The 21,454-nt window shown below is 54.9% G+C and overlaps 9 protein-coding genes across 9 annotated transcripts; 5 read left to right on the top strand and 4 right to left on the bottom strand.

The window, feature by feature from the left end:
* Positions 1-272: 272 nt before the first annotated feature.
* On the top strand, positions 273-1,828 carry P168DRAFT_239150 (Pkinase-domain-containing protein; the record flags this gene model as incomplete). The annotated part of the gene is made up of 3 exons (XM_024833654.1): positions 273-829; positions 893-1,307; positions 1,364-1,828. 3 exons carry the CDS (start codon positions 273-275, stop codon positions 1,826-1,828), a joined length of 1,437 nt encoding a protein of 478 aa, XP_024691471.1.
* A 323-nt stretch (positions 1,829-2,151) lies between these two features.
* Positions 2,152-3,901, bottom strand: P168DRAFT_320410 (uncharacterized protein; the record flags this gene model as incomplete). Its single annotated transcript, XM_024840365.1, has 3 exons — positions 2,152-2,664; positions 2,712-3,783; positions 3,837-3,901. 3 exons carry the CDS (start codon positions 3,899-3,901, stop codon positions 2,152-2,154), a joined length of 1,650 nt encoding a protein of 549 aa, XP_024691470.1.
* A 2,379-nt stretch (positions 3,902-6,280) lies between these two features.
* Positions 6,281-8,054, top strand: P168DRAFT_291984 (uncharacterized protein). The gene is made up of 4 exons (XM_024837506.1): positions 6,281-6,473; positions 6,538-6,683; positions 6,780-7,175; positions 7,226-8,054. Exons 1-4 carry the CDS (start codon positions 6,425-6,427, stop codon positions 7,586-7,588), a joined length of 954 nt encoding a protein of 317 aa, XP_024691469.1. The 5' UTR covers positions 6,281-6,424; the 3' UTR covers positions 7,589-8,054.
* Positions 8,055-8,608: 554 nt separating this feature from the next.
* Positions 8,609-9,532, top strand: P168DRAFT_291983 (mitochondrial 37S ribosomal protein bS21m). Its single transcript, XM_024837505.1, has one exon. It carries the CDS (start codon positions 8,655-8,657, stop codon positions 9,396-9,398), a length of 744 nt encoding a protein of 247 aa, XP_024691468.1. The 5' UTR covers positions 8,609-8,654; the 3' UTR covers positions 9,399-9,532.
* A 90-nt stretch (positions 9,533-9,622) lies between these two features.
* On the bottom strand, positions 9,623-11,259 carry P168DRAFT_328847 (uncharacterized protein). Its single transcript, XM_024841394.1, has 3 exons — positions 11,006-11,259; positions 10,928-10,943; positions 9,623-10,804 (listed from the first exon to the last, which is right to left on the bottom strand). Exons 1-3 carry the CDS (start codon positions 11,188-11,190, stop codon positions 9,710-9,712), a joined length of 1,296 nt encoding a protein of 431 aa, XP_024691467.1. The 5' UTR covers positions 11,191-11,259; the 3' UTR covers positions 9,623-9,709.
* Positions 11,260-11,434: 175 nt separating this feature from the next.
* P168DRAFT_193080 (glucose-6-phosphate isomerase) lies at positions 11,435-13,619 on the bottom strand. The gene is made up of 3 exons (XM_024833034.1): positions 13,516-13,619; positions 12,900-13,413; positions 11,435-12,846 (listed from the first exon to the last, which is right to left on the bottom strand). Exons 2-3 carry the CDS (start codon positions 13,397-13,399, stop codon positions 11,685-11,687), a joined length of 1,662 nt encoding a protein of 553 aa, XP_024691466.1. The 5' UTR covers positions 13,400-13,413; positions 13,516-13,619; the 3' UTR covers positions 11,435-11,684.
* A 1,138-nt stretch (positions 13,620-14,757) lies between these two features.
* On the top strand, positions 14,758-17,692 carry P168DRAFT_328845 (uncharacterized protein). The gene is made up of 5 exons (XM_024841393.1): positions 14,758-14,946; positions 15,016-15,078; positions 15,139-15,752; positions 15,808-17,337; positions 17,411-17,692. Exons 1-5 carry the CDS (start codon positions 14,928-14,930, stop codon positions 17,501-17,503), a joined length of 2,319 nt encoding a protein of 772 aa, XP_024691465.1. The 5' UTR covers positions 14,758-14,927; the 3' UTR covers positions 17,504-17,692.
* Positions 17,693-18,352: 660 nt separating this feature from the next.
* Positions 18,353-19,883, top strand: P168DRAFT_312122 (mandelate racemase/muconate lactonizing enzyme family protein; the record flags this gene model as incomplete). Its single annotated transcript, XM_024839551.1, has 4 exons — positions 18,353-18,397; positions 18,453-18,557; positions 18,611-19,216; positions 19,284-19,883. 4 exons carry the CDS (start codon positions 18,353-18,355, stop codon positions 19,881-19,883), a joined length of 1,356 nt encoding a protein of 451 aa, XP_024691464.1.
* Positions 19,884-19,956: 73 nt separating this feature from the next.
* On the bottom strand, positions 19,957-21,205 carry tim21. The gene is made up of 5 exons (XM_024841392.1): positions 20,862-21,205; positions 20,610-20,794; positions 20,493-20,547; positions 20,338-20,437; positions 19,957-20,288 (listed from the first exon to the last, which is right to left on the bottom strand). Exons 1-5 carry the CDS (start codon positions 21,153-21,155, stop codon positions 20,203-20,205), a joined length of 720 nt encoding a protein of 239 aa, XP_024691463.1. The 5' UTR covers positions 21,156-21,205; the 3' UTR covers positions 19,957-20,202.
* Positions 21,206-21,454: the final 249 nt, after the last annotated feature.

The following is a 21,454-nucleotide window of genomic DNA, read 5'->3' as shown; positions in this document are numbered from 1 at the left end:
CGGGAGAGACGTAAGAAAGAAGCATGTAATATGGTGGGGAGAAGGAGCGAGCAGATACCGTTGGCGGGATGAAGGCGGGGAGCGATTTGAAATCAATCAGTCGATCGATCCGATCGCCGCACGAAGATAGCGTCACTTCCGAACGGCTTTCTGTTACTGCGCGTTCTCACTCCACCACCCACCACCCACTGACACATCTTATCCACAAACCCAGCATCAATAAAACCACCAAATCAAGAGAAGCAATTTCAAAAGAAAGAAGAGAGAGAGAAATGTCCTCCAAATCCCGCTGGGCGGAAGAAGACCCCGAAACAGAGGCCATCCTCGCCGACCGCAAACGCGAAAAGGAAGAAAAACGACGCGCCAAAGCTGAAAAACAGCGTCAACTCGACGACGCCAAAGCCAAAGCCCAAGCCCAGCTTCAATCCCAACAGAAACACCACCAGCAACAATCCGAACCCGGAGCGCCCCCAACCAAACGGCGACGACTGTCCACCGACGCGACCCCCGACGACACCTCCGTCAAATCCGCCAATGCCTCCGTGGCTGCCACCCGACTGCTTTCCTTCCCCACGGCGGAATGGGGCCCCTGTCGCCATGTGGACAATTTCGAGCGGCTGAACCACATCGAGGAGGGCTCGTACGGCTGGGTCAGTCGGGCCAGGGAGTTCACAACGGGCGAGGTCGTCGCGCTGAAGAAGCTCAAGATGGACAACTCTCCTGACGGATTCCCTGTGACTGGGCTGCGCGAGATCCAGACCTTGCTGGAAGCGCGTCACACCAACGTGGTCTATCTCCGAGAGATCGTAATGGGAAACAAGATGGACGAGTACGGCCCTCAAAGCACCCTTCTCCAAAAGTACAGATAAAACTAACAAGAATCAATAACCAGGGTCTACATCGTAATGGACTTCCACGAACACGACCTCAAAACCCTCCTCGACGACATGCGCGAACCCTTCCTCCCCTCCGAGATCAAGACCCTCCTCCTCCAGCTCCTATCCGGCCTCTCCTTCCTCCACTCCCAATGGATCATGCACCGCGACCTCAAATCCTCCAATCTCCTCCTCAACAACCGCGGCGAGATCAAGATCGCCGACTTCGGCATGGCCCGCTACTACGGCGACCCGCCGCCGAAACTCACCCAGCTCGTCGTCACCCTCTGGTATCGCGCTCCGGAGCTCCTCCTCGGCGCGGACCGCTACGGCGCGGAAATCGACCTCTGGAGTGTGGGCTGTATCTTTGGAGAGTTACTCTCCAAGGAACCGTTACTCCAGGGGAAGAATGAGGTGGATCAGGTTTCAAAGGTATCCCTTTCCCCCTTATATACAGTTCGAAACAACAATAATAACAATAAAACCAGATCTTCGCCCTAACAGGACCCCCCACCCCCCAAACCTGGCCCGGTTTCCGCTCCCTCCCAAACGCAAAATCCCTCCGCCTCCCCCCCTCCACATCCTCCTCAACAGTCCCCCCGGGAAGCACCCCCCTCCTCCCCCGCAGCAAATTCCCCTTCCTCACAAACGCGGGTCTCCGTCTCCTATCCTCGCTGCTGGCACTCAACCCCGCCTCTCGCCCCACCGCGCAGGAATGTCTTGCGCATCCGTACTTCAAGGAAGATCCGCGGCCGAAGCCGAAGGAGATGTTTCCGACGTTTCCGAGTAAGGCGGGGTTGGAGAAGAGGCGGAGGAGGGAGACGCCTGAGGCGCCGAAGAGAGGGCAGGAGGCGCCCAAGTTGGATTTCGCGAGTGTTTTTGGGGGTGGTGCGTCTGCGTCTGGTGGTGATACTGGGGAGACTGGCGCGGGGTTTACTTTGCGGGTGGGATGATTTATCAACAATCTTGTTTGGTGTCAAGAGAAGAAGATATAGTATATACGACATCAGGGATAGGATGTTGGTTCGCGAAGTTGTCGCGGATTTGGTCGCGGGATCACTCCCACGATATCCAATATCCAATTGATCTCCCATGGCGGGGTCAGTTCAATACATGTAAAGCAAAGGAACGGCCACAGGACAAACGCCCGTTAGAAACATGCTCAGCAAAACAAGCGACAGGAAGAGACATAGTGTCCGTAAAATATATGGTTCAGGTCAATCATGACGTGTCGACTTTTATACAACATCAAACATGCAAGTGGAGAGAGAATGAGTCAAGAAAAATAGTGTCGTTGCCAAATGGGGTACGTCGCCGCGATGTATTCATCGCTCGAATCGCTCCCGTCGCGATCGCCGTGATACAGCGGCAGATCAATAGTTGGAGGCCGTCCAGGGCCAATGATTTCAGGAACGTCCTGTGTCCGCGCCGACAGGCTACGGTCCAAACCGGGCCCGCTGTATAGACTGCCATCGCTTCGAAGCCGTCGCTCAGCCTTTGTAGGGCTCTGGCCCCGATCTGGATGGAGACCGCCTGACTTGCCGTCGACATAGAAGTACTCGTCTCGAAGGGATCGAATAGATCGAGCCGACAGCTTGTCCTCGTTTTCATTGGAGGCAATTACAGGTGGGTGTAAGGAACTGTTGCGCCTAGAATCCATTTCCGCAGGCACATCCTGCCCGAGATACTCCTGGGCTTGTTCCCCAAAAAAGTGACTATATTCGCTGAAGTCAGCTTGGTCCACAGGCGAGTCGTTGTCCTCATTCAACTCGTTCGGTTCGGCGTGGCTCTAGTCAGAATTAGCACTGTCTTCCCTGACTGAAGACATCAACTTACGCTACTCGATTGCACTTGCACATTCAATGGCTGGTTCTCTCCGAGATTCTCGGGGCTAGTGTCTAAGGGCTCTGCCCGTCCGCTTTCATACTCGGGTTTGGCAGCCTCGGGACTCTCATTGCGTGGCTGGTCCAAGAATATGACCGCGTCTGTTGGCATTCCGGCTTCGTCACCGTGGGAATCACTCGGTCTGGGAACACAGGCTCTTTCTGAAATGGGTTCTGACTGCTCTGGTTCGTCGCCGACCTCCTGGGTTGTTTCAGGGCTGGCCATGTCATGATGCAGCGGCGACCCTGACTCCGGGATAGGGCTATCGGCATGGGCCGTCAGACTGGGCGGCGATGAACCGTTGGGACTGCCCGAGGGTGAGATCAGGCTGACGGAATTGGAACCCGCCGGGCGACTAGCAGCTCCATTTGCATAGAAGCGACTCGAACCAGTACGACTCTCTACAAACGACGCTCCTGGTCCTCCGGTTGCCACACTTCGCACTTCATCAGTGTTTGCCGATGGACCGTCCCCCCCACATCCGTCCAGACAAAGATCGGACGGGTCCATCCGATCCATCGTCGATCTAGGGGAAACAAATATTTCCGGAGGCGAGATTGAAGCCCTTATGCTCATCATGTACTTTTCTATATCCCCGCGAGACGAAGAAGAGGAATAGTTGCAGCTGGTGCGATGCAGTCTGCTACCGAACTCATAGTCTTCCTCGGTGCTAGCATCCGAGACCGACGAAGGGAACGAGCCCTCCCGCTGGTCTAAAGACCCCGAAATCGGTTCAGCTCGCCATGTTGGGGGTACCTGAGAGTCGCTCCGTTCACCCAAGCGAGAGGTTCGTCTCTGCATGCCAGAGCGGAGAGCTCCCAGACCTAGTCGCGCCTTTTGGATGGATCTTCTAGGCAGGCTTTGCATCCAGCGGACGGAATCCTGGGGGCTCGGAGTCTGGAACAAATAGTAATTATCATTCATCCAGGATGACCGAGGCCCGGCCGGATTGTGTCGAGGATCCTGGGGGTCGAAGACCGGGTAGTGGGCGCTTTCCTCCCAGACGGGGGCCGGAGAGGGAGCCCTCGCGATTCTTGTCAGACTAGAATCAGTATAAGCAATGCCGAAGAGACACACACGGCAGGGTCCGATCCCACCTGAGTCTTTTGCTCGACCAAGAGCGCGACGACAGGGTCCGCCATCTGGTAACCCCGCCACACTCTTGTTCATCCACGACCATGCCGACCAGATCTCAGGGGTGTGCCACCAAGGAATTGACAGAAACCAAACGAATCAAATCAGGAGCGCTATGCGGGATGGGAAATGAAATACAAAAAAATCCTTTAATCTAGTTCAAACAATCGATCGGTGGACTGATACCGATGGAGCTAGCGAAGACCAGGGGCGGGCAATCGGGGGGGGAAGCTTCACCCTAACTTCACTTTAGAGCGGGTACATTCGCAATGTTGGACAGTGGACAGCATCGTTTATGGAAGGGGCTGGGTTGATCCATTTACTTCATCGGACCTACCCCTGCCCATGGCAATGTTTGTGTCTGTGTCTGCCCGTCCATGCTTTGTTCCAGCGCACCCCATGCATGGCTCCTGCCGCGGCAAGCGGGCGGAACGAGAACAAGTCTGGCTATTCGTGACCGGCTGGAAGGCTTCAAATCCTGACTGATAGACCAATTGATAAGTACTTTCAAGATGCGGTGAGAAGGTGAAGTGTCCTCGTGTCAAGAGACAGAAGTAAGGTGGCAAGTTGTTCCCGGTGATCCATCTCCGAGCTGTTTCACATCCACCAGTTGTCCTTTGACAAATGTCTCTCCGGGGAGATTCTGTATATCCAGTTGCAGGACCCCTTACATGGATGTGCTAACTAATTAATACTGTATAACTCGCCATTTGATAGAGGCCCAGTGCGATCTGTGGGCATATCTATAGATCATCATTATGTAGTGGAACCACAGCTTTCTTCGCCTAGGTGCTACCACTTTGATAGTTAGGGTATAGTACGGAGTACTATAGCAAGTATATGCTGGTTAGTATACACCATGGATGAACTGTAGTCACTTATGAATAATTGATATACACAAAGCTCACCTCTCTCTATCTCTATCTGTTTTTCTCCCACGAAATGGCTGTTGATCCTCAGATCGCAATCTGGTAGCCTGTACCACAATCTACTAATCTATGTTCAAACACCATGTGTTCTCAATAACCCCGACCTTAACAGTTTAACATCTCATAGACTTGTCACGGCTTTGTGATCATAGGAGCTCCATAGGAAGTCTGAAATCAAGCTTCTTCACTAAAATCCGCAGGATCGACCCGCGGATTAGGGTTTAGTCTAACTTTGTTATTCCCGCCTCTGGAAGCAACACCTCTATATCTATACATAGCACTGATCCCCACTATTGTGTAGGTATCGATTATGGCACTTGCATCTCTGAGGAGCGTATCCTGTTCTCTTATCATGCATCAACCATCAGTGGAAGAATCTACCTTAACCTAATGTCCGTCTGCAATCTCTACTGGACACCATTGGAGAAGGAGATTTCTCTGTACACTGGAACGCAAGCTCCAGGTCGTTGTATGCCGTGACGTCGAGCATTGTGTGCAGCCTAGTCACGAAGTATACGTCATTTCTCTGTTCGATTGAATGCTGCAACCATCTCTATACTAGCTCTGCTCGCAGAGCTGGACAGGTGACGGAAGAGCGTTCTTAGCTTACTCCCCTCCTGCTTTTGTAAGAACTTGACATGCCGTTCGCCAATGCGGCTTTCGTCTATCCCCATGGGCGTGATCCAAATACGGGATCGGCTGTCGGGTGATCCCCACGGTGACATTTGGTTCCTCTTCATGCTTATCAGCCATGCGGTGACCCTGCCGCTGAGGCGATGGCAGAAGTTGATGTTGGAGTTTTGTTGAGAGGTGGATTTTCCATTTCCTGTGCTTTGTACTGAGTCGTGGGTGCAATGGGGAGGTGGTGGGCAGTTTGGTTGACATGAAAGACAACCTGCGATGTTGGCAGAATATAGAAGGGTCGAAGCTAGTAGAATCTAGCGATCGCATGGACGGACATGGGGTTTGTAATAGAATTAAACTCGAGCCATTATAGACAACAGAACGGACATCGCATTGGCGGGTAGCATGTAAGATTGTCTGATGGTATAGATATTGTAGAGGGCTCAGACCGCCGCGAATATATAAGATACGCTATATTTGACAATAGTATACAGATAGACTCGTTTGTACTGTCAAGATCTGTCATTCAAGACGTTCATTTGGCCTCGGCTTTCCGAGGTGTTGGTGACTTGGAATGTTATGGAGACATGACAGAAGCTGTATTAATATATACGTCGAAGGAGATTAATATAAAACAAAACAATCAACGAACCAAAGAAGAAATGAGGGAAATAGAAACAAAATACAAAGTCGATATAAGCAATATGGAAGCGTCAGAATCAGGGACTAACCAATTGCAGATCCGGCTGGTCCACTTTCGCCCCCCCCCCCCATTGATCGATCCGATCCGCTTTTCCCTTCCAAGCTGCTTCTTTTCTTCATCCAACCCTCCGCCTCTTCGCCTGGCTCGTCGTCAACCCTTCGCATATCGCCTGTCTTTTTTTGTTGTGATTGATCTCTCTTGAGTGTTTTATTTTTATCGATCTTCGGTCTTCAACGCGCCTCCTAGACTTAGCCCCTCCCGTCATCTCTGCTATCATGGCCGCCGGCCAACAAGCCGTTTCTTTCAACGAAATCATCCAAGCTGGTATGCCGCTGCAGTCTGGCCGACACATACCAAATCCCTTTCTGATCAGTTTATTGTCTGTCAGGTCGCCAGAAGAAACGGAACGAAGAACTCGCCAGTCGACTCCTAGGAAAGAACCGACGCGCCAGCGCCCCGGGCTCGGGGGCGGCGGGCAAGAAAGCGCAAAATGCGACACCCGGCAGTTTGGCCAGTCGGATTGGTGTAGCCAAGGTAACGCTGGACCACCCAATTCACATGACCGCAATTTGAAAGGGGAAGAGTTGAAAACAGTCAGATCGCTGACTTCCCCTATCGTACGACCTCTAGCGCCCTGCCTCCGCAGTTTCCAAACCCAAGAAGCACACCCCGACCGCGTCGGCCCCCGTACCCAGCGCATCGTCGAATCGCAGACCCAACAATAAGCGCCGTCCGGACGAAAACCGTCTCTTCTCCGCCCTGAACCCCGCGAATGGACAGGCTTCCGTTCGTGGTCAATCGACCGGACTCTCCATCAAGGGTGCCGGTTCTGGGCCTTTCGTCGTTGTCGGGAGCAATTTCGCGCCGGGCACCACAGCTGCGGATATCCAGGCGGCCGTTGAGCCCATATCCGGACAGATTCTCAACTGCTGGGTGACGTCGCAGCACCCGACGGTCACCGCCGAACTTGCATTTGAGGAGAAATCGGCGGCGGAGAATGCCATCGCCAACTTCCACAACAAGAAGGTAAATCATCTGTCGACGCTTTGTCCAACCGGGGATTAACGACTTGCTAGGCGGATGGAAGGGTCATTTCGTTGCGTTTTCGATCAGCCGCCGCAGGCGGTGCACCCAGCCAACCCCGGGAACATCGATCTTCGGCCCAAAACTCGTTCAACGACCTCCGTGAACAGGCCGACCGAGACCGCCGCTTGCACCGGGCGGCAGATCCCGCCGTTCAGAATGGCAGCTACGGGTTCAACGATCAAAACGGCCTCGTCGGCGCCAACCGCGGCGGACGGAATTCCAGAGGCAATCGCTCCGCCGGGCGGGGTGGCCAAAATGCCGTCCAGACCAACAACGACCGTGGGCTCTACAGTGACGAGATGATGGTCGATACGCCATCGTATCCGTCGAGAGGTCGGGGCAGGCAGCGATAGGAGAAGCGCATTGGGCTTCGGTCTTATGTATCGAAAACCATGCACTGTCTGGCTATGAGGTCTTATGTTGGGTTGAATTCGCGGTGGACACGTTTCTGGCTTGGAGTAATCGTGCCTTGAGTATCACGACATGTATGTACCGGTATGGGGCGATCTGCGGCGTTTACCACCACACGTGGACCTCCCACAGCACCACCCACTTGGGTTTCATGTATCCTGCAGGTTGGTGGGTGCCTCATTCTGTCCCATTCTGTCTTTAGAATCTTGGCTAGACCTCATGCTCTAAGGTCAAACTTGGGTATTATGGCCATGGTTTCAGTGTGGGAACGAACTACAAGGCTACAGGGCGGGCGTGCTGTGGGAGACAATATGGCTGAGATGAGGTTGAGCGCTGGAACAGGTCCCGGAACGGGTGTCTTTATCTCTTCAATCTAACGAATTGTTTTGTATCATTAGCATAATGGCATTGATCGTATACCCTGCATCTTTAGTAACTAGCCCGACCAGCATACTACGCCGTATCACCGAGAAAACTCCTTGTATTGATTTCCTAGTGGAATATAGGCTCGTCTCTTGATGGCCAGCACGCAGCTCAACGCTGTATATCCAGTTGATATCACGTGGTATCACGTGTTACGGAACCGCGCTAGTGAAACCTCGCAACGGTCAAAAGTTCAAATCCCCACCAAAAACACGCCGATCAGCTCCCAAATGGGCGATCTCGAAAGTGATCATTTTTTGGCCGTTGCACAAAGTATCTCAGAATTCGAATCTAATAGCATGTCTCGAACCCTCTATACTAGCTAATTACAACGGTTCTATCATTTTCCACTAAATCACATTTTTCGTAGAGATATCTAGGAATAAAATCTACCGATCCGGCGGACACAACCCCTAGTAAATTGTATGGCAGCCCGTCCAGGTCACGTGGTCCATTAACAGATCGGGGAAAGTCACGTGTGCGGTCGTCCGCCCGAAGATTGTCCATTTTTGCTACTACTACAGCTTCACTTTGGCACACCCACTCTCCCTCCACCACCATCCAATCCCATTGATTGCAGGCACAATGGAGATGCACAGCCTTGCCCGATGCCTCCGCATGAGGCCGACGCCGTCGCTGTACAGCAACACGGTCCTCCGCAGCCAATTCGCCCTGCACAGCGGACCTCGCTCGTCCCTCCGGTTCGCTTCCTCCAACAGCCACAATAACAACTACAACAACAAGAGGAAGACGGCCCCATTCAACAACGCCACCGCACAACAGACCACCCCCGAACAGTCCGCCCCTCCCACGGACCCCACCAACCCCAGCTCCGCATCCTCCTCCAACGACTTCGACCAAATCCTCAACAAGCTCAACATCGGCGGCAACACCCTCGACACCGCCGCCGCCGCCGACCAGCCCCAAGCCGCCGCCGCAAACCCCGGCAGCAACCGCGGCGCCTTCCCCGACCACCTCTCCCTCTCCCGCGCGGTGGGCGCGTCCGCCAAAACAGACAACTACCGCAACCCGTCGTCGTCGTCCGGCGGCAGCGGCAACCGCCGTGTGGAGCTGAAGCTGGGCCCCACGCTCGGCCGCCAGGTGTTCGTTGAGCCCGAGCGCGGCGTGCATCTGCCGACTGCGCTGCGCTTGCTGGGCCACACGCTCCATCAGAATCGGGTGCGTCAGCAGTCGAATCGCCAGCGGTTCCATGTGCGGCGCGGGCAGCTGCGGAAGAATCAGCGCATGGAGCGCTGGAGGAGGCTGTTCCGGTTTTCGTTTAAGCAGACTGTTGGTAAGATCCAGAGGATGAGGGATCAGGGGTGGTAGATACTTTTTTTTCTTCTTGTTTCATTTGAGTCTTGAGTGTTTGTTGGTTGGTTGATGTTTTTGTGTCTATGTCTGGGTGTATCTATCTGTATTATTAGTATACTGTCTATGTATGGCCTGTTAGATTCGCTCTATTATCAAGGTGCCGTGCTCTATATTCTTTCCTTTGTTGTGGCTGATCATGTAAATGCGAATGATTCTAGCTCTATAAAACCTAGCTATCTGTACCAAACCTCCAACATCAACTGTCCAAAATATACTAAATAGGTACAGAGTATCCGTACACATGTGCAAATCTACCAATCACCCCGTTAATCCCTCTTCCCACTCATCACCCCCCCATATCCATTCCCAACAACACCCGACGTGCTCCCAGCAGCACCACCAACACCACCAACACCCACCCCAGCAGAAGAATACCCCCCATACCCATTCATCCGCCCAGCATTCCCATACGTAATCCCCACAGAGCCAGACTTCGCCCGGCCAGGAATAGCCCCCAAAATGCCATCCCCGCGCCACCCACCTCTCCGGCGGGCAACATTCCGCTCATAGTACAGCGCCGCCAGCGCACCCACGGACGCCGCCAGCGCAAAAAAGAACACCCTCGAAAAGAACCCAGACGATTGCTCCTCCCCGCCGCCCTCGATCGCCGACGCAGACGGCCACCCGATCCCGCGCCCGCCTTCAACCCAGCTCACATGGAACGTGAACGTCAGCGGCTCGCCGCGCACGACCTTCGTCCCGTGGCCTGCTGTCCACGGATCGCGCGCGTTCTCGGCGACAGCGGCGGCTTCCTTCTCGGTACCGCCGTCGGTGTCTTTCTTCTGCTTTTGAGCGGGCGCGGCGGGAATCTCCGCGTGGAGGAGTGTCTCCTCGAACTCCGGGATGGAGTACGCTGTGCCGGCGACGACGAAGCCCGGTCTGTTCTTGTTCTTGTTTTTCTTCTTCTTGTGCTCCTTCTTCTTCTTCTTTTTGTCGCTGCTGCCGTCGTGCACGCTGTCGATGTTATGCAGGAGCACGTTCATGTCTGTCCACAGGTGCAGGTGGCTGCGCTGCAGCGTGCCCTGCACACCGAAGGTAATGGGCGTGTAGCTCGGTCCGGAGCCGCCTTCACCGGCGTTCAACTGGCCTAGGGCGCTCATCGCGTCGGGTTCGTCGTCGTCGCCGGTGCGGCCGGGGGAGGGCCCGCGGTGGGGTGTGATGAGCGGCGCGGTGGGCACGCGACAGGCCATTGGGACGTCGGAGTGCACGTAGTACTCGAGGAGGTGGTAGAGTTCGTCGGGGACGGGGTCGATGGTGCAGCTGATGGTTTCGGTGACGCCGTAGCGGAGGGCAAGCGGGAGGAAGGTCTCGCTGCAGGTGGGGAAGGGGATGTATTGGAGTTTGCCGAGGTCGTCTGTAATCTGAATGTTTATTAGTTAGGTATTTCTTTGTTTCTTTCTTGCTATCCATGTTTTTGTGTGTGCGCATTGGTTGTTGATATGGCATGTTTATACCACCGGATAGGAGAAAACAAGGGGACGTACATGTTCGCCGGAGTCACTGCGACAGCCGATTAGCCTCTCTCCCATACAATCCTACAAAAATAGAAAGGAAAAACTCACATCGTCCGATTCAAGCACGTCACCGGCATCGGCTGCCCATAAGTATACCCAGTCCGACTATTCGCCAGGTCGCCGCTGCCGCCGCCCGCCATAGCCCCAGGCACCACCAACAGCGACGCAATCAACCCATAGCCAAACGCGATCGGGGAGTCAGCGATCGAACCGCCTGAAGAAAGCCCGCGCATGATTTCAATCTGTATCTGTGTGGCACAGCAGCCAGGGTGCCCCCGTTTCCCAAGAAAAGAACGTTCGTCCCCTGGTTGTTGGGATGGATAGTGAGGTGAAACAACACGGTGTTTTGCGCTTGGGTTGCGGCAAGGATTCTGGCACTTCCGACCCTTTTGGGTTTGGTGTCGGGTGTGCTCTCCGCGGGCTAGACTGGGCCTTGTTTTGGGGGGGGTACATATTTTCTACATCTTTGTTGGATGGCTGTGGTATTGTCTGAATTGATTATTGTCTGGATACTATAAAACTACGGAGTAGTTATTAGGATACGATCAATTGATCTACACGTCCGACACGTCACAGGCATTACATCGTCAAGTCATTTTGATTGGACGTATGCTCCATAACAGGTTATTAAACAGAAATATGGTCACTCATGTCCTCATCAGATATTCACGCTAGGGTTTTGAATTATTGTGTTTCTTTTTCCCACTACCGAATCGACCGTCGACGCTTATGACAGGTTGGACCTCTTCTTGAAGGCATACAGCAGGCCCCGGGTCGAGGCGTCGTGGTCCTCGCCCGCCCCCGGCGTCTCCAGCTCCTTCTGGATCTTCTTGGCCAGCACCTTGCCCAGCTCCACGCCCCACTGGTCGAAGGAGTTGATGTTCCAGATGGCGCCCTCGGTGAAGGTGAGGTGCTCGTAGTACGCGATCAGGGCACCCAGCGTCGACGGGGTGATCTTCTGGGCCAGAATCGAGGTGGTGGGGCGGTTGCCCAGGAACGTCTTGTGCGGGACCAGGTTGTCCGGCGCGCCCTCGGTCTTGACCTGCTCGGGCGTCTTCCCGACCATCAGGGCCTCGGACTGGGCCAGGAAGTTGGACGCCAGCATGCGCTGGTGCTTGCCGCCCTCGACGGGGTTGTGCGACTCGGCGGCCATGAGGAAGTCGGACGGGATGAGCTTGGTGCCCTGGTGCAGCAGCTGGAAGAAGCTGTGCTGGGCGTTGGTGGCGGGCTCGCCGAACAGGATGGGGCCCGTGGTGTACTTGACGTACTCGCCGGTGCGGGTGATGGCCTTGCCGTTGCTCTCCATGGAGAGCTGCTGTAGGTAGGCGGGGAACCGGTGCAGGTACTGGTCGAACGGAGACACGAGGTGCGTCTGGGCGCCGAAGAAGTCGCTGTACCAGACGCTCAACAGGCCACCCAGGATGGGGATGTTCTGCTCCAGGGGAGTCTCTTGGAAGTGCTTGTCCATGGCGTGGGCACCGGCTAGGAACTCGTGGAAGTTGTCGAAGCCGATGTAGAGGGCGACCGACAGACCGATGGCGCTCCACACGGAGTAGCGGCCACCTACCCAGGACTCGAAGCCGAACATGTTCTTCTTGTCAATGCCGAACTTGGTGACCTCCTCCTCGTTGGTGGACAGGGCCACGAAGTGCTTGGCGATGTGAGAGTCATCCTTGGCCGTCTCCAGGAACCACGTCTTCGCGCTGTTGGCGTTGGTGGTGGTTTCAGCCGTGGTGAAGGTCTTGGAGGCGATCAGGAAGAGGGTCGTCTCGGGGTCGGAGTGCTTGAGAGCCTCGGCGATGTGGGTGCCGTCAATGTTGGACACGAAGTGCAGCTTCATCCCCTCCTGGCCGTACGGCTTCAGGGCCTCGGTCACCATCACGGGACCCCTGGGTTGTCTTGGTGAGTAGTCTTCATGGTAAGTAGCCTGCGGAGGACTTACAGATCGGAGCCACCAATGCCGATGTTGATGATGGTGTCGATCTTCTTGCCACTGTAACCCTTCCACTCGCCGCTGCGAACCTGCTCGGAGAACTCCTTCATATGCTCGAGCACGGAGTTGACGTCTTCGACAACACTCTTGCCATTGACGTGCATGGGCTGGTTGCTGACGTTGCGCAGAGCGACATGGTAGACGGCGCGGTCCTCGGTGAAGTTGATGTGCTCGCCCTTGAACATGGCATCCCGGAGCTCCTCTACCTGGGCTTCCTTGGCCAATTTGACCAGCAGGGCCAGGGTGTCCTCCGTGAGGAAGTTCTTGGAGTAGTCGAAGAGAATATCCGAGTTATCCACCGTGTTGGAGAACGTGCGGCTGAACTTGTCGAAGCGCTGGGGGTCCTTTTCGAACTGCTCCTTCAGGACGATGTTCCGGCCCACAGCATTGTGGTGGTCCTGGAGCTCCTTCCAGGCCTGGAGATCGGTAGCCTGCGAGAAACCTGGCATGATCACTATTGTTTCTTTAACCTTTGCGGGAAGAGAAAACAGGTGGGGTCAGCTATCAGAGCTCTACTCGCGACGATGGAGCTTCCACGAGGGTAGAAACGGGAATCTCTACTCACCTAGTTATCTGTAGAATAAGAGAAAGAGGGGTGAGGATTCAGGAGATAGTAATGTAAGAAGAAGAAAGAAATAACCAAGAGACTTGCAGAAGAAAGATGAGGGCCGGATGACGGTTGCGGGTAGAAAAAGGTATGGCGTCAACGTCCGGTGTGTTGCGGTCCGGATCCATGGAGGGGCTGCGTGGGGCCCAATTAATTCATCTTCCTCCCACGCCATGATCCATGATCCATGACTACATGCTCTTTTCATGGTACCTGGAATACCTGATTTCCTGCTGGAATTTGTCAACCTGGTTGTCATGGTCCCTTCTCTGTCCCTCTCTACTCGCCCTGGTCGGTCTGTTTTTTCCAACCCCTGTCCATCTTCATGTCGGTCAAAGGTCATCTGAACGACGGATTTTATCTTGATCTTGTCAATTGACTTTCCAACCGGTTTGTCATCCACTCGACTCCCCACCGGATAAATTCCTCAAGCAACAGACGTTACTTGGTCTTTGTCTACGGACTGGGCGGATATTGGGCACCGTCACGGCCCGCATCCACCAAGCCCTGAGCCACCAACTTGCTATCTGTCGACTGACTGGCGAACAATCAATATCTCGGATTGGTCAACCAGTCTTCTCATCGCCGACCCCAGACAAAGTGCATCCTACCTGGTAGGATTTTCAACGGGTTGCGGTGTCTGTTTCTGATCTAGAGCCAGCGATATTACCCCTGTGGGACGGATTTAAACTCTTGGCTAGAGTCAGGTTTCTTCTCGCCTTTAGTCACCATTGTTCGACAATGGTGTAGTCCAAGCTGGGGGCTCAGGATCTTGTTCTTTTTGGTCTTGGTGTTATATCTCCCGGTATCTTCGCACCGACAGATACCATCCCAGAGCACGAACAGGTCCTCGACTTCGAAAGCATCCTCTCGAGCTTGTGGTCGTTCTTAAAGTAAGCCCGTAGACTTGTACGATCTCACAGGTATCAGCTGCAGGCAATTCTGGCCTATTAGCTTTCCTTCTGTCCCTTGATACCGATTAGTTATGGTCTGTATTGGGTTGACATATCGATTGAATGAACAATGCAACTATCAAGTAGTCAATACTGTGATCCTGAAGCCATGTAGATCTCCAGAAACAGTCATCCATTGATATCCGTATTGATCTGGACAGCGCCAAGACCCAGCACGGACCACCGGGATTTTCCAGCTTCAAATCCGCCCGAAACTGCTCTGCGTCTCTTCCCCAGACACCCATCCCCTCTTTCCACCCCGACACGCCTTGTCTTCTTTTCGTGGGTGTCATTTTCCTGGATTAATAGCAGTGACTTAGAGTCAACAAGTGCTGCGTACTTCTCCCTCCCATCAGGGGTCTATCGCGGTCTTTTTTCCAATCTCATCTGCCCCGATCGCGTGCGAAATCTGTCGCAATGTACAATCCTTACCAACGTGAGTCTGATCCGCCTGGTCTTAGATTTGTATGAACGTCTTCCATCATATACTGACATGACTCGAAAGCTCCCGGCATGTATGGCCGTCCACCAGACTTCGGAGCCTATCCAGGTGCACCTCCAGGAATGGGTGAGTCCCATCGATCGCTGACCTCTCCCCAGTACCAAGCCTTGGAAACTGACCAGCCAGCTCCTCCCCCCGGTATGGCTGCCCCCGGAATGGCCGCTCCTGGTACCGCGCCGGTGCCGGGGATGCAGCAGGCGAACGCCCAGCAGCCCGGCCGACCCGCGGGTTTTCCCGCCAATTTTCAACCGCCCCCAAACATGCCCAACATCAACTTCTCGGCCCCCGTCATCCGCCTAGGTACATCGGGACCGGCCAAACCAGCGACTCCGGAAACCAGCAACCAGCGCGGCGGCGATGGCCCGGGACGACGCGCCGGTCTGGGTTCGACCAACGCGGATTCACAGCGCCAGAATGTGCGAGACGCCATGATGCAGCTCCAGCCACCGACCCGTGACGAGATCGTGCGAACAATATTCGTCGGAGGGATCACCGACGGCGTCGGCGGCGACGAGGGGGTCGAGAAAATCCTGCGGTCGGCGGGAAATCTTCGCCGCTGGATCCGTGCGACGGACGCGGACGAAAAACCGTGCAAGTTCGGTTTCGCAGAGTACGAGGACCCTGAAAGTCTAGGTACTGCTGTGGAAGTACTAAAGGACATTGAAGTGCCTGTGAAGAGACAGTCTCCGTCAAAGGAGGCTGACAAGGAGGACAGCGACATCGAGAAAAGCACGTTGCTGGTATGCACTATCTATTACACCTCTCCTAAAAAGATGCTAATCTTGGTGTCAACAGGTCGTTGTGGACGAAAACTCTACGAAATACCTCGAGCAATACGAGAACAGCAGAGGCGAACAGGATCCTGCTGAACGCCAATCCCGGATCGATGCGGCTCGCGAAACCCTTTCCGGCGTACTGTCGCACATGTTTCATCCTCCCTCTCCCGCCCAGAAAGAAGATGGCTCGGGTATCGATCGCGAAGGTGACACGGCGATGCAGGATGCGGAAGGACAAAACGACGGGACCTCGGCTGAAGTCGTCACGATCCCCATCACCGTGGAGGACGAATTATCCGATATTCCTGCGGGCATGAGAGAAACGGTCGCCAAGGAAATCGCTGCCTTCCGTGATCGTAGCAATCGCAGGGATATTGAGCGCCTCCGGCGCGAGGAGGAAATTGAGTCCATGGAACGAGCTCGCAATGCAGGCTCGCGACCGAGCCGAATGTCCTCTCCCCCCGCCGCCGCGCCGAGTGGGCCCGCCGCCGGTCCGAATGGTATCCCTCTCGGTCCCCGGGACCGCGGGACGCCTAGCGCACCGACTGGACCCAAGGGTTTCGGAGTGCAGATCCCCAAGGACTACCAAAAGGGAGTATCTTTCGTGAACGGAGGATCCATGAACGGTGGACCGTCGGTGCACATTGACCGGGAAGACGAGGAGTCTGACGCGAGCGACGAAGAGCTCGAGCGGCGCCGCCAGGAACGGAAGGAAGCCGAGCAAGAAAAGCAATTCCTCGACCAAGAGCGACGGTGGTTGAATCGCGAGCGGAGCAGAACGGCGGCTCTCGAACGGGAGAAGAAGCGGGACAAGGAAGAAGACGGCCGGTTGCAGGAAGCGAAGGAAGACATGGACCGGCGACTCCGGGACTGGAACGACGACATGGAAGCGAGCCGCAAGGTCCACGACTACTATGCCGACCGTGGGGCTTGGCTGCGCAACCGCGCTGCCTTCCGATCCCGCGAAGTCAGCATGGACGAGGCGGACCGCGCGGCCGAGGACCGCGAGCGCGCTCGATCCGTCCAGCAACGCGAGCAGGCCCGTGGCATGGCGGACGACTTCCTGGCGCGCCAGGCGGAGGAGATGGAGACCCGGCCCCAGGCCCAGGCCCCGAGAGAACCCCAGCGCTTCAAGCTGTCGCTCGGTGCAGCGGCCCAAAAGGCCCACGCCGCCACCCACCGTCGCACCGTGGCCGAAGTCGAAGGGCTGTTGGAAGACGAGGAGGAACCCGAGGCCACGGCCCGACGACCGCTCATCCCGATCAAGTTCGACAGTGCCGCCGAAGCCGCGGGGCTCACCGAGGAAGAGCGCGCCCAAGCGGTGCGACAGCTCGCAGCGGAGATTCCCGCCGACAAGGAGGGATTGTGGAACTGGGAGGTCAAGTGGGAGTTTGTGGACGACAGCATTGTCAGCGAACAGCTCAAACCCTTTGTGGAGAAGAAGATCATGGAGTATTTGGGAGTGCAGGAGCAGATGTTGGTGGATGTGGTGGAGGAGCATGTGCGACAGCATGGCAAGCCGCAGGAATTGGTCGAACAACTCGAGATGGTGAGTTCCTTTAATCTCTTTGTTTGGTTTATTTCTTTCTTGGGGCTTCGAATTGCTAACTTGACAACTTTAGGCACTGGACGAAGAGGCCGAGGTACTGGTGCGGAAGCTGTGGCGGATGATCATCTTCTTCTCGGAGAGCGAGAAACGAGGGCTCTCTGGATAAACATGGATTGCTTCTCACGGGGATCAGTTCGAACAGTTAAAGACCATTCCTCACGGTTTCTCGCTGGTTTTCCCTGGAGCATGGCGAGGCAGGTCACCGGATCTAATTACGTTAGTCTATCTCATACGCATATTGTACGTTTAAGGGAAGCTCCAGTATCATGAATAGCATAGGGGGGTCATTTCTTTCTCGATTCGTCAACATCCACCATTAGAACTAGGTACTTTTATGCTTTCGCGAGGCTTGAGTATGGTGATTATCGAATGAACCCGTTGATGAACCCTGACTGCGGGGGTCAGTGTCGATCATACTACTTCCTGACCGATGCCTTCCTGCTGTCACTCATCTACAAACTCTTCAACCGTAATGTATATACATACCACCGTAGACCTATACACTATCAAAGGCAGAAGGAATCTAGACAGGTCATCCAGGACCCAACCAGTGTGCTCAAGTCGGAGATAATCCGACAGTCCCCAAACTAGACATCAATGGTGGAGAAACCCACGCCATGCCCGGAGCCAATTATCCCATCAATCAGCAGGTCCCTTCCCCACAGAACCCTAGAGGAATCGTGGAGAAACAGTGAGCGTCTCCCGCGCATTAACCCCGATTTAGCCTGCTTGATGAGGGGTGTCTCTGCCATATAATTGCTACTGTCCCACTCGGCTGCTGCTACGTTTCATTCTTTTGCGGTTTGAGACGAGGTTTATGCGGATTGGAAGTTCACAGTGTGTGTTACTGAAGAATTCATATTGGATGTTAATGAAGTAGTGTGCAGTTGTGTGGTATACTTCTTGCGTCGTCAACACCCCGCGTCAATCGAATTCAGTCTCCTATCCAGACAATATGGTGAAGATTACAGGCTTCAGTACCCGGGATGTCCGGTTCCCGGTGAGTTTGCTCTGATTGCGCAGTGCTGTTACTGTGTCACTAACGCGCGAACAAGACATCTCTCGACAAGACGGGCTCCGACGCCATGAACGCAGCGGGCGACTACTCCGCCGGCTACTGCATCTTCCACACAGACTCCGACCACGAAGGACACGGCATGGTGAGATACTTCCGACCCTACCTCAAGTCCCAATCTAGCTAATACCTCAACAGACATTCACCATCGGTCGAGGCAACGAAATCGTCTGTGCAGCCATCACCCTCCTGGCCCCCCTCGTCGTAGGCAAAGACCTAGACGACCTCACCTCCGACTGGGGCCAAACATGGCGGTACCTCGTCTCAGACAGCCAACTGCGCTGGATCGGGCCCGAAAAAGGCGTCATCCACCTCGCCCTGGGCGCCGTCGTCAACGCCCTCTGGGACCTGTGGGCCAAGACCCTCGGCAAGCCCGTCTGGCGCATCGTCGCGGACATGACCCCCGAGGAGTTCGTCCGCTGCATCGATTTCCGCTATATCACTGACGCTTTGACGCCTGAGGAGGCTATCGCTCTTCTTAAGGAGGTCGAGCCTGGTAAGCAGGAGCGTATCCGTGAGGCGGAGCAAAGCCAGGCTGTGCCGGCTTATACGACCAGTGCGGGATGGTTGGGGTACAGTGAGGAGAAGATGAAGGCGTTGCTGAGTGAGACGCTTGCGCAGGGGTACCGCCACTTTAAGATCAAGGTGGGAGGAAACCTCGAGGATGATAAGCGGCGGTTGCGGATCGCGCGCGAGGCGATCGGTTATGACCAGGGAAATATCCTTATGGTGGATGCCAACCAGGTATTACACCCCCCATATACACCCTACCGCTACCGTATAGACCGAGCTAAACCAACAAACAATACAGATCTGGTCCGTCCCCGAAGCCATAACCTGGATGCAAGAGCTTTCGGAATTCCAGCCCTGGTTCATCGAAGAGCCCACCTCCCCAGACGATATCCTCGGCCACGCAGCGATCAAAAAGGCCCTATCACACACCCCACACGGACCCATCGGCGTCGCCACAGGCGAGATGTGCCAGAACCGGGTGATCTTCAAGCAGCTTCTGCAGGCTGGCGCTTTGACAGTGCTGCAAGCAGACGCGTGTCGGGTCGGCGGCGTCAACGAGGTTCTCGCCATTTTGCTGCTAGCGCGCAAGTTCGGCGTGCCGATCGTGCCGCACTCGGGCGGCGTGGGGCTGCCGGAGTATACACAGCATTTGAGCACGATTGACTATGTGGTTGTGAGTGGGGTGAAGAGCGTGCTGGAGTATGTGGATCATTTGCATGAGCATTTTGTGCATCCGAGTAGTGTGCGCGAGGGGTACTATGTTACCCCTATGGAGCCCGGGTATAGTGTGCAGATGAAGGGGGAGAGTATGGATCGGTTTGCGTTCCCTGGGGAGGAGGGGAAGAGTTGGTGGAGGGGGGAGGAGGCGAGGGCTATTTTGGAGGGGCCGCGGGTTTGATTGGAAGATTTTTAGACGGGGGAAATATGTTAGAATTGATTTGATTTGGAGTAAATGTGTGGTATTCGTAAATGTTCATTCTATGGTACAAGCGAATAGTGGCCAGGGATAGTAGCACTGGCTTGGAGAACACTGGATCGAGTCCGGTTTGCTCTTGGGAATCCCTCGGCTAGTCTCCCGCCGGGGTATGTATACAAAGATGAGGCACGCTTCCATGACATCTTACTATCCGACCGCAGTCTCCTGGGTCTAGATAGCCGTGGAAGTCGAGTCAGTACCTGTGCCGATATACTGACAACTGCTCATCCGACATCAATGCTTATCGCCATTGAATGCCGAAAATCTTCAGCGCCTTGCCCACGCCAGGCTTGTCATGGGCTTGCTCGAGAATCAAACGCGAGTGGCCTTTCAAATATTAGTATAGAATACACATAATGTACAAAGAAGAGCATACCTTTGGCATCCAGCGCAAGAAGCTGATACTCCCACTCGGACTTGTCGAGCGGCTTCATCATGTGCACGACAACGACGCCGGAGTTCCGCGGTCCCGCAACCTGACGACAGTTAGATCCCTCCGTTCATTTCTCCGCAATCAACGGTGAATCTTACATGGAAGTTCATCCGCAAGTGTTCACGGCCCAGGCGATCCTTCTCGACGGTTGTCCTTTACACCAGGCAGGTTAGCCACGTCCACCACACATAACCCAAGGAAAACGATAAACATACGCAATAGGCCGGTTCCGCGCCCATCGGCTCCAAGTATTCTCGCCAAAAGCCGTAATCTCGCGCCGGTCTCCCAGCAAATCCGTACAACGGGGATCGTCCTTGATGCGCTCGACGGCCTTTTCAAACTGCCAAGTGCGACTATTGGGCGAGAAGACCTCTGTGTAGAGAAGGTAAAACACGCCGCCCTATTATTTCACCACCGTCAGCTTATTATCCTAACTGGCGTGAGGTCCAGGAACAGTTGAGTCGTACAGTAAGCGCGGCGCCGACCAAAATAACGGCGAAATTGACCGACTGCTGCGTTGCCCGCGCGACCTTCTCCCGTCCGCTCAGCTCCCCCCATTCATACCGGCCGTCGTCGGACAGCACGGTGACATTTCTCCTCCGCGGGGAGGGCGTCGCTCCGGGCTGTTGGCCCATGTCGCGGTAGGTGGCATAGCTGCGCGCGAGGTCGGCGGTGCGGGGAAACCGAGTAGAAGCAGCAGCAGGGCGCAGTAGAAGGACACGCGAGGCCTGTGCGGAAAAGGGGCGAAGAGAGAGACTCATAGCGACATTGCAGGAAGGGAAATGGGTCGCTTAAATGACATGGATGGGAGAATAGTAGAACTCAGGACGATGGGAGGTATCTCAAACAGTCCAGATGAATCCCGAGAGGTTCTTCTCCATTTCCCGAAATGGAACGTTTTGGTCATTTTTCACAGAATGGAAATAAATTACGGGCAGATTGGCCTCACCGCCCACCTCCCGCCGGATACGGTCACGTGGATGACTGCTTGCGGTGGAATCATTCCGGGTAATGAGTAATTTGCAATACATGTTTAGGACAGCCCCCGCAAAAGGGGTCT

The sequence above is a fragment of the Aspergillus campestris genome, assembly GCF_002847485.1.
Source record: "Aspergillus campestris IBT 28561 chromosome Unknown P168scaffold_9, whole genome shotgun sequence".
NCBI lineage: Eukaryota > Fungi > Ascomycota > Eurotiomycetes > Eurotiales > Aspergillaceae > Aspergillus > Aspergillus campestris.
Note: the sequence above shows the minus strand (reverse complement) of the source record. Positions and strands in the feature narration are given on the sequence as shown.

Coding starts and splice junctions, on each gene's coding strand:
- P168DRAFT_291984 (XM_024837506.1), top strand. CDS start 6,425: ATGGCCGCCGGCCAACAAGCCGTTTCTTTCAACGAAATCATCCAAGCT. Junction 6,474..6,537: donor CAACGAAATCATCCAAGCTG/GTATGCCGCTGC, acceptor ATTGTCTGTCAG/GTCGCCAGAAGAAACGGAAC. Junction 7,176..7,225: donor CCAACTTCCACAACAAGAAG/GTAAATCATCTG, acceptor ACGACTTGCTAG/GCGGATGGAAGGGTCATTTC.
- P168DRAFT_291983 (XM_024837505.1), top strand. CDS start 8,655: ATGGAGATGCACAGCCTTGCCCGATGCCTCCGCATGAGGCCGACGCCG.
- P168DRAFT_328847 (XM_024841394.1), bottom strand. CDS start 11,190: ATGCGCGGGCTTTCTTCAGGCGGTTCGATCGCTGACTCCCCGATCGCG.
- P168DRAFT_193080 (XM_024833034.1), bottom strand. CDS start 13,399: ATGCCAGGTTTCTCGCAGGCTACCGATCTCCAGGCCTGGAAGGAGCTC. Junction 12,847..12,899: donor GGCATTGGTGGCTCCGATCT/GTAAGTCCTCCG, acceptor AAGACAACCCAG/GGGTCCCGTGATGGTGACCG.
- P168DRAFT_328845 (XM_024841393.1), top strand. Junction 15,753..15,807: donor TCGAGAAAAGCACGTTGCTG/GTATGCACTATC, acceptor TGGTGTCAACAG/GTCGTTGTGGACGAAAACTC. Junction 17,338..17,410: donor TGGTCGAACAACTCGAGATG/GTGAGTTCCTTT, acceptor TGACAACTTTAG/GCACTGGACGAAGAGGCCGA.
- tim21 (XM_024841392.1), bottom strand. CDS start 21,155: ATGAGTCTCTCTCTTCGCCCCTTTTCCGCACAGGCCTCGCGTGTCCTT. Junction 20,795..20,861: donor TGGTCGGCGCCGCGCTTACT/GTACGACTCAAC, acceptor GTGAAATAATAG/GGCGGCGTGTTTTACCTTCT. Junction 20,438..20,492: donor ACTTGCGGATGAACTTCCAT/GTAAGATTCACC, acceptor AACTGTCGTCAG/GTTGCGGGACCGCGGAACTC.